We start from the raw sequence: 17560 nt of genomic DNA, 5'->3' as shown, positions 1-17560 counted from the left end.
TCAAAAAGACTCGGAAGCATTACTATTTAACTACATACCTTCGATCATTCGTGAACATTTTTACAAATTGGGGAACAGTTTTTACAAATTGTGAACATTTTTTACTATTTACAAACATTTTTATAAAATTGTGAACAATTTTTTTATATTGCAAACGGTTTTTAAGCATTTTCTTTTGAATCGGCCAACAATTCTAGAATATACGAACATTTTTTTTTAACTTGGTGGATTCTTTTTTAAAAAATCATAAATATTTTTTGAAATGCAGGAACATTTTCTGAATCAGCAAATATTTTATGAACCAATAAACTCTTTTGTAATTCACGAACTGTTTTTAAAATTTTAGGACATTTTTTAAAATGCATGAACAATTTTTGGAAAATTTTAATACACGGACTTTTTTTTCAAAATCATGGACTTTTTTAATTTTACGAACATTTTTTTCAAAATTGCCAAAAAAATTGAATATCTGAACATTTTGAGAAAAATCCCGAGCATTTTTTAATTCAAAAACATTTTATATTTTCTTGAACATTTTATTTCAAATTCTCAGTTTTTTATAATTTCAAAAAAAATAAAGTTCCAAATTATTTAAAGTAAAAAATATAAACTGAATATAAAATAAAAATAGAAAACTAAACTACAACAACAGGCACCCCTACATGGGCCAGCCTTAACGGGCGCGATGTGTCTTCTCCAGCGCGCGGAGCACAGTATAGTAGGTCCCTATGCTTGGGCCGGTCCAGGCGGGGGATTCCCTGCAAAACGTTTTTTTGTCACTTATAGGTATTGGTGGGTAATATTTTGCAATTTTGAGGGCAATTTTAATGACGTACCGCCAGAAGCAACAGCCTCATTAAGTATTAGGTATAGATATAGATAAAAGATACCTTCAATGAAATTAGGGACAAAACTTTAAGTTTCGGTTCAACACACTTCCAGGGACTTTAATGGCTCTGCAGATCTTTGTGCTAAACGTGCTACTTCTTTAGCAGTGTCAGATTGTTGGACGGACACCTGTCCTTCCTTCCTTGTTAGCAGCTTCATTGCTGATTGTAACCGAATTTTTCTGATGCAATAAAGATCCCACGTTTCCCGTCAAAAAAAAGAAAGAAGATAAGAGATACGGCGATTCTCTCTATTATCAGGTGAAAAGCACAAGCAGTGTGTATTTTTCTGTGCGTTCTGCATATCATATGGAGTGGGAGTCTGAATTCGGTGCTACACTCCAACGTGCTGAAGGTTCTGGCTCAACTGGAACAGGTAAAGGTTTGGACTGTAAAAGTGTTCAGTTCCAGCAAAAATAAAGATATTTGGGTGGGAATGTCTACATGGTATTTTGCCGTGTTTCGGTGTTCTAGACAACCGTCGCCTGTGCCCGAATTGCTCTACTCATTGCGAAGATATAAAACACACTTTATTTTTATGTGAAGGAGCTAGGAAATCTGGAGAAAGTTTGCGTTGTGGGAAATAGTCTCTGAAGCATGTGCTAGAGATAGCTCAGGATCCGTTTCAAAAAAAAAGATAGCTCAGGAAGTACCGTTCTTGAATACCTGATTGCTGGACAGTTCGCAAACGCACTGGGAAAGGAATACTTGCGAGAGACTATTCTTGTAACAGCATGGTACATATTGTGGATGCGAAGACAGAAGGTGCATGGTGAAAGTACACAACCCATATCACAGGCGGTCATGTGCATCCAGGTTTGCGTCGTAAGAGCTACAAATGTTAAGTCTGAAGGGAGAAAGAGCAAGTGGACAAAGGCGCATGATGGTTTCGTTTCTGTGAACGTCGATGCCCAGTTCGATCCTTCATCTGGGCATTGGAGCTGTCATCCGAGATGATAGAGGTCATTTTATTGCTGCTAGCTACAGAAGCACATGCTGTGTTGAAATGGTGTTCATCTATCAAATCAGCTTGGCTGTCAGATGTTAATTATCCAATCCAACTGCATGTTGTTCATCAACACACTGAAAGAGGGTGGATTCTCGGCGACAGCAGCTGTGCTTATATACCAGGGTATTTGCATCCAAGTCTCTTCTTTCGTCAAAGTGAAGTTTTTGTTGTGTCCAAGAGAGGCTAATTTTGTTGCACATACCTTGGCTCCCAACTCTAATTGGACAAAAGAGCTCACTTTCCTGTTACATACTCAATTAATACACATGTTGCCACTCTGATACATACTCAATCCCCGTCAAGAAATAATGTGACGGAAGCCGTTATAAACAAACTATAACTTCGCCAAGCAATGATCGATGCTAGCTAAGTAGTCAAGTGGTACAGCCATGTTCTCCTACATAGATCATTCCTAGCTTACAGGTTACAAAAGAGATTGCTGGTCAGCTTATACACATCACTGACTGCCACTACTACATTGGCATATTACCACTACTTCATCAAATGGAATGGAAGGCTATCTTAAGCCGCGCTGAGGAACGGGCGCCGAAAGGACTGCACACAACAGGTAGGAAGGAGGCAACAAAGTCAACACTAGCAATTATAGGAGTAGATTTGTTGACAAAAGGCAACAATGAAATGGACATTACCTTCAGGTATGTTGAAGGACAGCTTCCGTGCAAATATTTCTCTAGGGTCTAATGTTTTATTGGATAGTAAGATATTATCCAAGTTCTCTTTTCTGCAAATTGAACATGAAGACTATGTGATTAGCAGGCTCGAGGTACTATGCCAATACGAAGCACAATGAACACCCCAAAAAAAACTTTAATATTCAGAAAAAAAGTTAGCAAGCGGTAGTACGCCATTTATTGAAGGAGCACAGCGGAAGATACTTTCAGTTTGTCATTAACATCAAAATGCTTATCAGTATTAAAACAGAGAATCCTGCTGTCAATTATGTGCAAAATTCCGTAGTCAGTTCACGTACCGAGCCCAAGAAGGAACAAATTTCCTTCTGCGCCTTGCTTCTTGTTCATGTTCGTCGTAATCATCATCATCCTCATCATCAGAATCTTTATACGGAGTCATTGTGTAGGACTGGCAAAAGTTTCATTAACATCAGAGCAGAGGATTCAAAAATTAGAGTGGTTGCTGATACTAGAGCGAAATCCATGAAAAGCATACAAACTGATACTGAAGTCAAACGAGAAATCAAAACAGCTCAGATTGACAACCTATTTTTGCTTTGTCCCAACTGCAATGACGCTGCAGATGTTTGTACATTCTAACAATTTTGCCGCTTTACAAGAATTATAGCCTCAAATGGAGAGAAAAATTACTCATGTCTTCCGAAGTCTTCTCTTATTCATGTTAGTAACAAACCGATGGGCATGCATTATGGCGTAGAAGCTACTATCATGCACCATTTCAAAAGAACTTCCATTAGTATATCTTGTATACGAGTATATTGACTTGTAATACTGTTATTATTTGCAAGCATGTAACATATCAGTCAACCAGGGGCGTAGCCAGGATTGGGCCAAGGCCCAGGTCGACAGTGTGCTACAGTATCACTACAGTACCAAAACAGTGGACATGCTGCTACAGTGAACAAAGGATTTGAGGGCCATGACCCGGGCCCTGGGCCCCCAGGCCTGGGGTGTATCTCCACCGTTGTCAGTCGTGGATCATTATCAAAGATGAATGAGTAGTAGTACCAACATATGCAGATTTACAGAAGAAACATTCTGCATGATGAAGTTAAATAAAAAAGCATACCTCCTCAAGACTGTTCAGGGTATTTTCCTTAGCATCAGATCCAAAACTTGCATTCCTGTCATCTACTGCAACACCTTTCTCATCCTTTCTTTCATTGGCCTTGTATCGAAGGGCATGTTCAGTAGCCTCGTCAGATCTAACTTGGCTTTTGCCTACATCAACCAAATTCTTCCTTGGCTCCATATTATCCTGCCATGATTTTAAATATTAAAAAACAAATACCCCTCTGTTCGAGAATATATCACATGACGCTTGGGAACCGTATATTTTGAAAGCCCTATGCATATCTAATACTATTACAAATTTCATATGATCAATCTGAGAGTTTTGCCACTCAAATTACAAAAATAACATATATTTTCTAAAGAGTACTGTTTGAGGAGGGAAAAGGTAGAAATAAGATATATATAGCTTATACTCACAGAAGCTTTTTGACGAGCATCTTTCTCATCCTTCATGCCTCGTTGTTTATCCATAGGCTGCTTCTGTTGCTTTCGAGCTTCATCCATGCATTTTCTTTTTTTCATTGTTTCCCGCTTTTCTCCTTCTTCCCTCTGCCGCTTCTTAGCGGCCGCATCAACTTCCCGTTTTTTCTTTTGCTCCTCTTCAAGTTTTTGTTTTAATTCCTTCTCTTGCTTCAGTCTTTCACGCTCTGCTTTTGCAGCCGCTTTGCGTTTTTCTTGCTCTTTTTGTTTCTTCTCTTCAAGACGTTTTGCAGCTTCAGCTGCCTTAAGTGCCTTCACCTTAACATCTTTTTTAACTGCACGACAGCAACCCCAGTTGTAGAAGCCATTTATGAGCACCATCAAACATTTGTAGATTTAGCATATAGTTCGAAATAAGTAATGCAATTAAACAGATACTCTTACCGCACACTGTTGTAGACTGCAACTTTTGTTTTACAAGAGGTACAAAAGATGTCACATTGGCAACAATATTGCTAGGCTTAGATTGTCTATCAACATTGGCTTCACTCCTGTGTCTTCCATTTCTGCTCTTTAGTTCTGCCGTGCCTTGTTTTTCAACATTTGCTTCACTCCTGTGTCTTCCATTTGTGCTACTGATTATTTCTGTCGTACCTAATCTGCCATGAAGAGAACGGGATGCTTTCCCTTCTCTCTTAACTGAAGTAGGGTGATTGTATTTTCGCTTAATGCTATCATTTTTTATATTTGAATGATGAGTGAGATCACGACTGACAGATTCTGCACTCAAGCCTATGCTGTTACCTTTATCCATGCATCTCATGGAAAGAGATGGAGAATTTCCATTGTTTTGACATAATCCAGTAATATCCTGAAGTGCTGTTCTCTCAGAGGACCGCTGGCATGAGTAATTCACATCCACAGATCCAGGAGCCATGTCTTGGTACTCATCTTCTTCCAGAATACTGTTATCTTCATCAATTCGGAAGATTTTAAGTTCAGGAATAGAACCCATATGTTCTGAACCAGATCCACATCTTGATGAAATTTTCTGGAGGCTATATTTTTCAACTGATGGAGTCAACGGAGTTTCATTAATCTCTTGTCTGCTGCTAGCATTTGAAGAGCACGAGGCTACGTCGTCAGAAATGAAAAACGAATCAAGTTCCGATCCATATCCGAAAGAGCCCATAACGCTGCGACTGTTTCTTGGTGACATAGTTGTCAATAGCTGATGCAAACTACTCGCTGTGTTGGTATTATACTTGTTTGGAGGACCTGAGCTGATGGTGCCTAATTGGCAAGAATCATGAAGGGACTCAAATGACCTTTTTCCAATAATTGGGCTGTCAAACTGGCCAGGAACATCAAATCTCTCGAATACTGGCATTGAAATAGCAGCACCAGGCAGCAAATGTCCCTTTGGATCATAACTTTTATATATCCTACCACGTTTAACATTGGATCCATAACATAATTTCCCATGAAACAGTGCATTCGGAGCAGATGCTTGTTCACCATGTTGATCTAAAGCATAACTCGGGAATTGAGTAAATGGTTCCGTTCCAGAATAATTTTCTTGATTTAATATTGCAATTGGAGATGATAAGTTATCCGTCTCAAGAGCCATTTCCTGGTCTGCCACACTTGCAGCAGTGACATTTAGGTCTTGACCTTCTAAGCAAGTACCTTCCTGCCAACAAAAAGAACAACAGTAAATACGCTAGGACTTACTACTTACTAGCACACATAAAATAGCAAGTGCAATATAGACTGAAGAGTGCACATTACCCAACTCTACCAATTACAAATGCCAACAAAATCAGATCTAATACTAACCGGTGCAGTACTACTGTATAGAAGGGCCATCAAATCAACATGGATGTTACAAACTTGCCAGGCACAGAATTTGTATGTTCATCAGTACAAAATCGTGATGAAATACCCATGAATATTCCTATCAGCTATCCCTTAGAGAGATAATAAAAACAAGAAATAGAGAAGCTACGTGACTGTTTTCGAATTTGTCAGAGCAAAGCATCCAAAGAAAAGGCTCCACCAATAATGCAGACAGACTGAGCATTACCACTAGTTTACTACTTAATGACATATTTTGCAAGCAAAAAATATAACCAGTTCTTCCGTAATAAATAAACATTTATATTATTCAGAGAGGAAAGGGAACTGGTAGTCCGGTACACTTGCTGAGCACATACCTGTTGTGTGCAGTTTTCCTCGTTATGAGATAGGATGCCAGAGCAATAAGGCAAAGCAGCAGTCGTTGTCAGAAAGTCAACTTCCAACTTATTTTGTTTCTGTTCTTGAGAAGTTTTGAAGATCCTTCCCTCCAATGCAGTCCTGCTGGTGCTTGCAGTAGGAGAGTTATCAAGGACAACATTTAATAGGCTAGTTGCATTTCTTCTTCCCCGTGAAGAATTCCCATTTCCATAAACATCACTTGCAACATTTCCCCCCTCTGACACCAGAGACATGCTCTTGCAGGATCCTGAACTCCTTGAGAAGTAAGGACTCGAAGGATGGGATTTCTCCGAGAAATTTGTCGCAGTTAACATAGGACCAGCAATGTTAACTTGGTGGTTCAGAGACAATGAATTTGTGCAAGGTGTCCTGGAAAGGTCAAAGTCTGATCGACGCCTTATTCTTCTCCTTTTAGATGACAAACTATCATTTACTTTAACTCCATCTTGAACAGACCTCTTCTGGTCACAAGCAGCACTGCTTCTGTCTGACTTGAGCAGATTAATTTTCTCATGTGATGCTGCACTACGTAAGAAGTACTGAACAGAAGGTTGTGAAAATTTAAGTTTATCGTTTTCTGCTGTACATGAATTAACATTTTCTTTAACAGCATTCTCAAGAAAAGAGGTCTTTTGTTCTGTTCCTGCAAGATAAGAAACAATGTAAGGACATGGCACAATAACTTTTGCTACCAAAAAAACTAGCAAATATATATTCAACAAATAGCAAGCATGGTACCATTTTGCTGCAGATCTTCGGCCGAAGGCATACTGTTCCTTTCAGTTGAGTGCATTTCGCTGGTTCTCCTAGCTGAAGCACTGCTCATAACTTCTGGCACTGCACACTCGTCTTTTTTGTTGCTGACAGAAATGTTGCATGCTTTGGTCAAAGCTGACAATTTTACCTGAACATCACCCAACTTTCCTGAATGGCAGTTGACCGCATCCTTCCCATTGAGCGTCTCATTTTGTGTGACCGGGGAAGCAGGGCCAAAGGGAGTCTCCACATCGGTCTCCTTGAATTCTAAAGATGTTCTGGCCAACAAATGTTGCTCCTGAGATAAGTGATTTTCTTCAGATACAGAGACATTTACAACAGCACAACCATTGGAATGTGTGTCATTACTTTGTATTTCATAAGGAGAGAGGCTTGTTTTGTAAGCGTCACCCAAAGGACTACTCTGAGGTTGAAGCTGCTCAGGGCATTCAGCAGACTCCAATTGGGAGCAGTGGTTATCCACATTATTTACAGGTAAATGTGAGAGGTCCTCACTGTCGGCCTTCTCTAACAGATTGTCCAGCAATATTTGTGATGACGCATGAGCCCCAAAACTAGTATCAGCTAGTTGGGTAGGTGACTGCAGAGTTTCACTGTATGGAGAATGTGAAACATGAGAATCAGAGCACTGTTGTTCGAAAGACACAGAACTCCGAGTGATGATCCGATCTGAAGAACTGTCAGGTCTCGTCATTCTTTCAGCATCTTCTATAGTCTGAAGTTGAACCTGCTCTGGACATTCAGCGGACTCCAAGTGGGAGCATTCGTTATCCACATCATTTACAGGTGAATGTGAGAGGTCCTCAATGTCGGCCTCCTCTAACAGACTGTCCGGCAATATTTGTGATGATGCAGGAACCCCAAAACTAGTATCAGCTAGTGGGGTAGGTGACTGCAAAGTATCACTGTATGGAGGATGTGAAACATGGGAATCAGAGAACTGTTGTTCGGAAGACACAGAACTCCGAGTGATGATCTGATCTGAAGAACTGTCAGGTCTCATTATTCTTTCAGTATCTTCTACAGTCTGAAGTTGAAGCTGCTCTGGGCATTCAGCGGACTCCAATTGGGAGCATTGGTTATCCACCTCAATTACAGGTGAATGTGGGAGGTCCTCACTGTCGGCCTCCTCTAACAGACTGTCCGGCAATATTTGTGATGATGCAGGAGCCCCAAAAATAGTATCACCTAGTTGGGTAGGTGACTGCAAAGTTTTACTGTATGGAGGATGTGAAACATGAGAATCAGAGCACTGTTGTTCAAAAGACACAGAACTCCGAGTGATGATCCGATCTGAAGAACTGTCAGGTCTCGTTAGTCTTTCAGTATCTTCTGCAGTGTGCAGTGTATCCCTTTCAACCAATAGTATGCTGGTAGGATTAGGTACTTCAAGAAAAGTGGTCGGAGATTGGTCCTCCTTCCCGGAATGCACGCCAGTAAGATCAAGAATGGCACATTCCAAAGCACTTTTCTGCTGCTGTTTCACTGGTGCACTGTCAGGGTTCAAATATCCTGATTCCACACCATCAAGCAATAATCTGCCCATAAAACGAGGAACTTGAGAATAGCTGGTAGAAGATGGGTCTTCATTTAAGGGATGTGCCTCAGCAAGATCAAGATTGGCACCTTCCAGAGCACATACTGGTTGCTGCATCGTCTGTTCACTTGCAGAATTCATGCAAACTGATTCAACACCATCAAATTGAAGTTTTTTCGGCTCTACCGACAGATAAGTTTCAGGGAGTGCATGGCACACACTGCTTGTAACTTGCACTTCAAAAGAACTTCTAACAGAAACCTTGACATTATTATCATAACTGACAATCTGGTTTTGAGAACAATCTAACTGAACTCCTTGATTTCCAAGATCACCATCTTTACTGCACTTGACGAATTCAGTTGATCTATCCTGGTTGGCATAAAAACCTTTCTCCTGACCTGGCAAAGAGGCCATTGTTCCAGCATTGTTTTCACCATCACCACATGGTTTGGAGGATAATGATGCAGTTGTTTTGTTCGAACCTGCAGTTGCAAGTTCAGACCTCTGCATCCTGTCTTGCATAACATCACTGGTTTCACTATTTGTAGCTTGACCCTTCTCACGCGAGCGATCTTCAATATGCCGCTGCCTTGACCTGGAACGCTTTACCACAGAGAACATGTTGACATCAGAACTAGCCTCAACAATCTCCTGGTCAACTGAAACCTGTTTTTGCTGAGGCACTTCATGTTGGTTAGTATCCACGGTGTCACAAATAGTGTCTAGACCAGCATATCCATCTGGAACCACCACATTTCTGAGTGAAATACTAGGCACAGCTGGTGGCTGAAAGACAGTTCTGTTGGTTGCTGGTGTAGTAATCTGGCTTCCAGCGAAAAGTAACCCCGGAACAATTGGTTTACCATTTAGCTCTACAAGTAAACAAGCAGTTCAGTTGACGAATAGAAGGTGTCAAAAGCAATGTGCAAGGGAGTAAAATCGGACACCAATGGTGAACAAAAGGCTAAATAAACAAAGAATCGGTGTATTTCCAGCAAATTTCAGAATCACTAGCCAACCCGTTAGTAACTCATGAATGCTTATAACCAGCACCCTGCAGGTGTATCCCTCTCGGGTTCTAATAAACAAACAAGTTATAGGACCAACAGCACCAAACTGGCACACTCAAAATTCCCCCATCCAACACATAAAAGGATTGCCCAACAAAACAAAATGGCTAATCCTGTACGAATGTTGAACCACGCTAAACCAAAGACATATCAGATGGCCCGCTAAAATGAGCCTGGGTGGTTATTTGCATTAAACTGCATCCAAAATAACGCAGTACTAGTTATGTAGGCTGCTAATTACGTGGGATTAACTAGCAATCTGCACCTTCGGTGCTTGTTCTTAGGAAACTAAGTACTTGCGGATTTGTAGGAAGCAAATCTTTTGGTCTCAGGAAACTACTTGTAGTTTTGAGGAAGCAAATCTTTTAACTAATTTTATTCAAACTTGCTTCGGATGCAACTAATACTAGAGGAACAGGCGCGCTTTGCCGCGCCCACTTGTAGCTTCATTTAGCCTTTCTTCTCGCAGATAACAACACGACCGCAATCATCAAATCGCCGCAGAGTTACACAATATGTCACAAACTTACAGTACATCACATGAATAGTTTCTCTAAACAGAAAACCATGTCATTAGGACTCTGGACAACAACAGGGTCAACTCCCTGACCATCTTCCTCGCTGTTAAACATTGACGATTAATAATCAGCAGGGACACAATTGTGATAGTTCAAATTCTTTTTAGTTTGCCGTAAGTAACCACTTGCTTGAAAAAAAAATGTGTATGGTATTTCTTTAATGAGGTCATAGCATTACCAATCAAAATGTAGATGTATTAGAAAAATCTGATGCACTATAGGGTGAGATGTGTAATACACAAAATGTAAAGAACTATTAGAACAACACAAAATGTAAAGATCTATTAGGATAACATACAGCTGAAAAGAACCTCAATTTGGGCTAAGATGCATTCTACAACTTTCTGTTGCACCGAATACCAGGTATGTAATCTCGAATGATCTTACAGAATATGGCAAGCAAGCAGGTGGTGATGAAAGTTTTGGCAATAGATGAGGAGAAAACAACAGAAAAATAGCTAAGATCCATCATTCAGCCAGCAATATAACACGAATTGCACCAGCTAAAAGGAAAGCCTACTGAAGAACATGAGCATATGGCATGGCATCTTTTAGTTCATTTATTCATTGACACCTAGAACCATTATAAGTTCATATCTGGGGTTAGCAAGGAAACAAAATGGTTTCTGTAGACACAGTTTAGAGGAGAAACATAGTACAGGCATACCTCACAAAGTCACAATCAAATCAAGACGATGCTACCATCTGTGAATTTTCTAATCATAGCCTGACAAAAGTTTGTTCCATTAGTTTTCGAACACTCATGTTTCCTTGCTCCATTATATTCCGCACGAAAAGTAACACTATAAAGCATACATCGCCCAAAATGAACATCTTAACCAAATTAACATTAGGACATTGTCGATCTCCTTAGCATGGCCATCGGTCCTATTGTTTTTGCTACAAACTATTATCTGGTCCAGATTTACCCAACGCAGTTACTTTAGACAGGGTGAAATTTGTTGCGGGGAAGGTAGCATGAGCAGTTGAGTAGGCTCGCTTCCACGGAACACCACATTTTCTCCTCGTGATAGCTAATGCGGGGAGAACTACTCAATCCCCAACACAACCCAATCCAACCCTGACGAGGGAGCGGCCAGAGCGCTAACAAACATGGGGAGGGGGGAGGGGGGAGGGAGGGGATACGCACCTTGCGGACCGGCGGCGCAGGAGGGGAGGAGCCACGGCGGGGGGCGGTGGCCGGCGGCGAGGAAGGCGCAGGCGAGGGACTCGGCGTGGGAGTCGACCTGCTGGCGCATCTGCCCGGTGACCCAGTCCCGGCGCCCGAAGACCTGCATGAAGAGGTTCTCCATGGCCGGCTACCGGAGGGTGGCGGAGGTGGCCGGGGGCGGAGGAGGGGGGCTAGGGTTTGGGCATGGGGGTGGATCGGCAGCGGGGTGGGGGGGAGAGATGGGCAACGAAATTTTTGAATCGGGGCGAGGGGGGAGAGGGAAATCTGATGAGCCGGCCAGCCGCAAGCGGGCGGTGCACCAGTGCCTGGTGGGTTTTTTTTTAGAGAGAGAGAAAGCTGGGATTATATTCACTCACTACAACCACATCATGTCTTTACACATATCATCCTTTAACACATCATCAAGGGGCAGTTACCAACACAATTGTTTACCGGTGTCTGACTGATAAGATAAATCGAACAATAAATTGACCGATATGCTAATAAATTGGACGATTTACCTCTTCTGTTGGGTCGACCGATAAATTACCGATAAGCGATATCCCCAACATTAGCTACAACACATATGCGCACAAGAATTAGCCAATCTACAACACCACACAAGTTTACATTTTACAAAAGAGGAGCATAACCTGAATCAAGCTATTGTACCATGGATTGAGCGGTCCACCTCTGTGTTGCTTAGCTTTGAGAGAGACTGCCCGACATGGGCCATCTCTAGAATGATCTGTGGTAAACCAGGCCTGCTCGCCATGTTCACATACCACTTTGTACCTAGAGCTCGATCCGGCAATGAAGACGCCACCAGTGTCCAGAAACCCCGTCTGAATTAATCTTAACGAAAGACACCATCTTCCTTGAAGACTGGCACGTTTCGATTGATTTTTCAGATTTTAAGCTTGCCCATTCTTGACACACGCGGCAGTCACCCAACCACCACGCGTTGGTCCTTTTTAAATGCCACGCGTGGGGGGGGGACTCCTCTTCCTCCCTCTGCCCTGCCACCCGACAGCAACCCTAGCCACCCATCGACGCAACATATCGTGGAAGTGGATCTTCGAGAAGACGGGGAAGCACGACCACGAGGCAAGCTCGTCCTCGGGGCGGCGCCGGACGACCCCGTTCACTGTGACACCGCCATGGGCTACGGCGTCTCAACACGAATGCGTGTATGTGCGTGTCGACCAATGCCAGCACTATTGGGAGCAGGTCATCCACGTGCCCTGGTCGGACGTATACCTGCCGAAGGGCTGGCATTTGAACCCGGAAAGGGTTTCAATGTCGGTCGGTCCGGCCTCTGGACGCGTGCGGGAGGAGGAGATCCCTCGCCATCGCGCTCAGCTCCCCAATGAACTCCGCCACAAATCGGCGTCCACCCAAGACATCCTATATTGGGACACCTAGTTCCACAACGAGCACTGCCAGCGGCGCCGGTCATTCATCGCCGCTGCAGCGCCCCGACGCGCGCGTGTGATACGTCTTCGTCGTATCTATAATTTTTTTATTGTTTCATGCCAATATTTTACAACTTTCATATACTTTTGGCAACATTTTATATTATTTTGGGACTAACATATTGATCCACTGCGCAGTGCCAGTTTTTGTTTTTTGCATGTTTTTTGTTTCGCGGAAAATCCATATCAAACAAAGTCCAAACGCGATAAAATTTTACAGAGATTTATTATGGAATATATGTGATTTTTGGAAAGAAGAATCAACGCAAGATGGTGCCCGAGGTGGCCACAAGGCAACAGGGCGCGACCGGGGGGGTAGGCCGCGTCGTGTTGCCTTGTGACTCCCTCGTAAGGCGGTTGCAGCCCTTCTTTCACCGCAAGAAAGATAATTTCCCGAGAAAAATCCCCTCAAAATTTCATCCCAATTGAAGTTACGGATCTTCGGAAATATAAAATACGGTGAAGGGGTCAGAAAACATGCGCGAAACATAAGGGAAACACACACACACACACACACACACACACAGAGAGAGAGATCCAATCTCGGAGGGGCTCCTGCCCTCCGGGAGCCATGACAACCATGGACAAGAGGGGAAACCCTCCTCCCACCTAGGGGGAGGCCAAGCAAGAAGAAGAAGGAGGGAGGGCTCTCTCCCCCTCTCTCCCGGTGGCGCCGGAGCGCTGTTTGGGGAACCATCGTGAGAGGGATCTACACAAGCAACTTCGCTGCTGTCATCACCAACTCTCTCTCCCTCTAAGTAATGGTGTAACCTCTCTATTCCCACTATAGTTCTCTACTTAAACATGTTTCTTAGTGCTATATATTATTGTACAATGATGTATGGTCATCCTATGATGTTTGAGTAGATTTCATTTGTCCTACGGGTTAATTATGGTATTGTGTGATTGATATGAGTTATATGTTAATATGGTGTTGTCCTATGGTGCCCTATGTGTCGTGCAAGCGTGTGGGATTACCACTACATGGTTTTTGCAATACGTTCATGATTCTCTTATGGTGGATGGCGAGAGTAACCGAAGCTTATACACTAGTAGAAGACAGGGCTTTGGTCCAGATCGGGTAAGCCCATTAATCCCAGTTCACTCACGAACCGGGACCCATGGGGGCATCGGTCCCGGTTCATGAGGCCAGGGGGCCGGCCGGGCCTCGGGGGCCATTGGTCCCGGTTCGTCTGGCCCCTTTGGTCCTGGTTCCAGACACGAACCGGGACCAATGGGCCTCGCTCCTAGCCCACAACCATTGGTCCTGGTTGGTGGTTGGAACCAGGACCAAATGGGGTCCTATAGTCCCGGTTCCATCCACGAACCGGGACCAGAGAGATGCCTATATATACCCCCTTGCCCGCGAGCAGAGTAGTTGAGTGCTCTGTTTTTTTGGCCGGTCGTGGGAGAGCTTTGTGGTGCTCTAGCTCACCTCATATGCACATGAGGTGTTCGATGAAATGCCCGAGCCACACTTAAGCTTTCTCCTCTCGAAGCTCCTTGTCCAAGCTCCATTTTCCTCAAGATTTGTCTAGGTTTGGCAGTCCATCATGTCCCGTCCCCGTCCTCACCATCGTCGATCGCCCGCGTCGATCTCGTCGCTGGCACCACCGTGGTGAGCCTCTTGATCTTATCTTCTTTCTAAAAGAAAAAAAGTTCTTACTTGTATGATTTAGATAGATACTTGTGTAATTTTCTTACTTTTATTATTGTTTGTTATTATATAGTGCGATGGTTTTGGTATCCGCCTCCGTCGGCCCTCTTCCTGTCTATGATTCGGATGTGGTATATATTATCTTTTATAACTATTTGTTTCATTTAGTGTTTATGACAATTATGCCGACCAACGTGACATAGATTTTTTTTATCTAGGAGGTATGTGAACCGGAAATTCCAACCGACCCTATTGTCGAGAGGTTAAATTTAGTTGAAGAAGAAAACAATCACTTGAAGGAAAAATTGAAAACAATTGAGGAGGAGAAGATGATATTGGAGTTGCATGTTGCGGATGTCGTCGATGATCACAATATCAAGATGGATGCAATGCGCTTGAAGATTAGAAAGATTAGAAAATATGCCATTCATACTGAGGCTTGGTATCATTATGTTGTTGGATCAGTTGTTACCTTAGTTGCGATTATGATCGCATTTGTTGTTGCATTGAAATATTTTACATAGTTTCATTGTATGGTTTAATTAGATGCTCTAGAGAGCTATATGTTGTTCAATGAGAACTATGTATGTACTTTGGTTTTAATGTGATGATGAACTTCTATTAATTTGGTCACTTTTGTATTCATGATGTTCTGTAATGGTTTTTGACACACTTAATTATATATAATGCACGCAGATGAACTGGCAATGGATGTACGGTGACAGACGCACCTCCGAGTACATTAAGGGCGTGCATAATTTTCTCGAAGTGGCTGAGGCAAACAAGCAGAATGGTTTTATGTGTTGTCCATGCCCTATATGTGGGAATACGAAGTCTTACTCTGACCGGAAAATCCTTCACACCCACCTGCTTTATAAGGGTTTCATGCCACACTAGAATGTTTGGACCAAGCACGGAGAAAGAGGGTTTATGATGGAAGACAACGAAGAAGAAGAGGATGATGACAACTATGTGCCCCCTGAATACGGTGATGCTGCAACGGGGGAAGCTGAAGATCAAGAGGAACCAGACGATGTGCCCGATGATGATCTTCGCCGGGTCATTGTTGATGCAAAGAGACAATGCGAAAGTGAAAAGGAGAAGTTGAAGTTCGATCGCATGTTAGAGGATCACAAAAAAGGGTTGTACCCCAATTGCGAAGATGGCAACACAAAGCTCGGTACCACATTGGAATTGTTGTAGTGGAAGGCGGAGAATGGTGTACCTGACAAAGGATTTGAGAATCTCCTGAAAGTATTGAAGAAGAAGCTTCCAAAGGATAACGAATTACCCGATAGTAAGTACGCAGCAAAGAAGGTTGTATGCCCTCTAGGATTGGAGTTTCAGAAGATACATGCATGCCCTAATGACTGCATCCTCTACTGCGGCGCGTATGAGAATTTGAACGCATGCCCGGTGTCGGTGTCAAAACCGGCCGATCTCGGGTAGGGGGTCCCGAACTGTGCGTCTGAGGATCGAAGGTAACAGGAGGCAGGGGACACGATGTTTACCCAGGTTCGGGCCCTCTTAATGGAGGTAATACCCTACTTCCTTCTTGATTGACTTTGATGAGTATAGGGGTTACAAGAGTTGATCTACCTCGAGATCGTAATGGCTAAACCCTAGATGTCTAGCCTGTATGGTTATGGTTTCCTCTACGGACTAAACCCTATGGTTTATATAGACACCAAAGGGGCCTAGGGTTGTACAAAGTCAGTTTATAGAGAAAGGAAATTATACATCTGAACGCCAAGCTTGCCATCCACGCAAAGGAGAGTCCCATCCGGACACGGGGGAAGGCCTTCTATCTTGTATCTTCACGGCCCACCAGTCCGGCCCATGTCACATAGCCCGGACGCCCAGAGACCCCCTAATCCAGGACTCTCTTAGTAGCCCCTGAACCAGGCTTCAATGACGATGTGTCCGGCGCGCAGATTGTCTTCGACATTGCAAGGTGGGTTCCTCCTCCGAATACTTGAAAGCAGTTGAACAAAAGAACTATATCTGACTCTGTATAACAGTTACAACCCCCAACCACAAAGGCGGAATACTTAAACAAAATAAGTCATGTCCATTGACAGCTTTTTCGGCGAGACGTTACATCTGGCCTTATCATTATTTTGAACCGTTTCGTGGCCTCCTGCTTCGCATTTCGAGGCGCAGCCTCCATTGGCACGTGTTGTCAAAGCAGAGACCGTGTCCCCTTATTGCGGGATTCTCATCAATACGGGTTTGGGTATTCCAACCGTGTCCGCACGACCCCTTGGGAATAGGCGAGTTTTAAGGCCCGTGAGGGGGCGCTTGATATTCACTGCCTTTATACAAGAGGATAAGGACCCATCTTATTACCCCACGCCTTCTTCTTCCTTTGCCCTCCCATCCTCGAGCTCCAGCGCCCAAGTTCCGATCTTTTCCATCGCCACCTAAACACTCCAACCATGGCCAGATCCGGCTCGCAGGGCAAGTGGATGGCTTCCTCCGTCACGGAGAGGAACGTCAAGGAACTCCGGGAAGCGGGGTACTTGGCTGCGAACATCGCGCATCGGTTCCCTGCCAAAAAGCAGATCATCCCTACTCCGGAGCCCAATGAGAGGGTGGTGTTTATCCCCCACTTTCTCCGTGGACTAGGGTTTCCTCTCCACCCTTTCATCCGCGGTCTCATGTTCTATTATGGGCTAGATTTCCACGATCTAGCCCCAAATTCCTTTCTTCACATTTCGGCATTTATCATCATGTGCGAGGTGCTCCTCCACATTCCCCCCCCCACTTCGGCCTATGGCTTAAGGTCTTCAATGTGAAGCCGAAAGTGGTCGACGGGCAACATGCAGACTGCGGCGGCGCCATGGTGAGCAAGCTCCCTAACGTCACCTGGCCCAAGGGGGCCTTTTGTGGAGACCGTGAAGGGATGGCAACAGGAGTGGTTCTATATC

The 17560-nt window shown here is 43.6% G+C and overlaps 1 protein-coding gene across 1 annotated transcript; it reads right to left on the bottom strand.

The window, feature by feature from the left end:
• Positions 1–2134: 2134 nt before the first annotated feature.
• Positions 2135–11747, bottom strand: LOC123121825 (uncharacterized). The gene is made up of 9 exons (XM_044541892.1): positions 11478–11747; positions 7101–9551; positions 6320–7005; positions 4548–5796; positions 4101–4438; positions 3679–3867; positions 2888–2997; positions 2547–2638; positions 2135–2451 (listed from the first exon to the last, which is right to left on the bottom strand). The coding sequence occupies exons 1-9, from the start codon at positions 11638–11640 to the stop codon at positions 2414–2416; spliced, it is 5316 nt and encodes a 1771-aa protein (XP_044397827.1). The 5' UTR covers positions 11641–11747; the 3' UTR covers positions 2135–2413.
• Between the last annotated feature and the right edge of the window lie 5813 nt (positions 11748–17560).

The sequence above is a fragment of the Triticum aestivum genome, chromosome 5D (assembly GCF_018294505.1).
Source record: "Triticum aestivum cultivar Chinese Spring chromosome 5D, IWGSC CS RefSeq v2.1, whole genome shotgun sequence".
Taxonomy (NCBI): Eukaryota; Viridiplantae; Streptophyta; class Magnoliopsida; order Poales; family Poaceae; genus Triticum; species Triticum aestivum.
The sequence above is the reverse complement of the archived record's forward strand: the minus strand, read 5'-3'. Positions and strand labels throughout refer to the sequence as shown.

What these genes read in the sequence shown, in the direction of transcription:
- LOC123121825 (XM_044541892.1), bottom strand. Translation starts at nt 11,640, where the DNA reads ATGGAGAACCTCTTCATGCAGGTCTTCGGGCGCCGGGACTGGGTCACC. An exon ending in CTGCGCCGCCGGTCCGCAAG is followed by an intron (nt 9,552 to 11,477) that starts GTGCGTATCCCC and finishes GTTTACTTGTAG; the next exon opens with AGCTAAATGGTAAACCAATT. An exon ending in TTTGTTCCTTCTTGGGCTCG is followed by an intron (nt 2,639 to 2,887) that starts GTACGTGAACTG and finishes TTCAATTTGCAG; the next exon opens with AAAAGAGAACTTGGATAATA.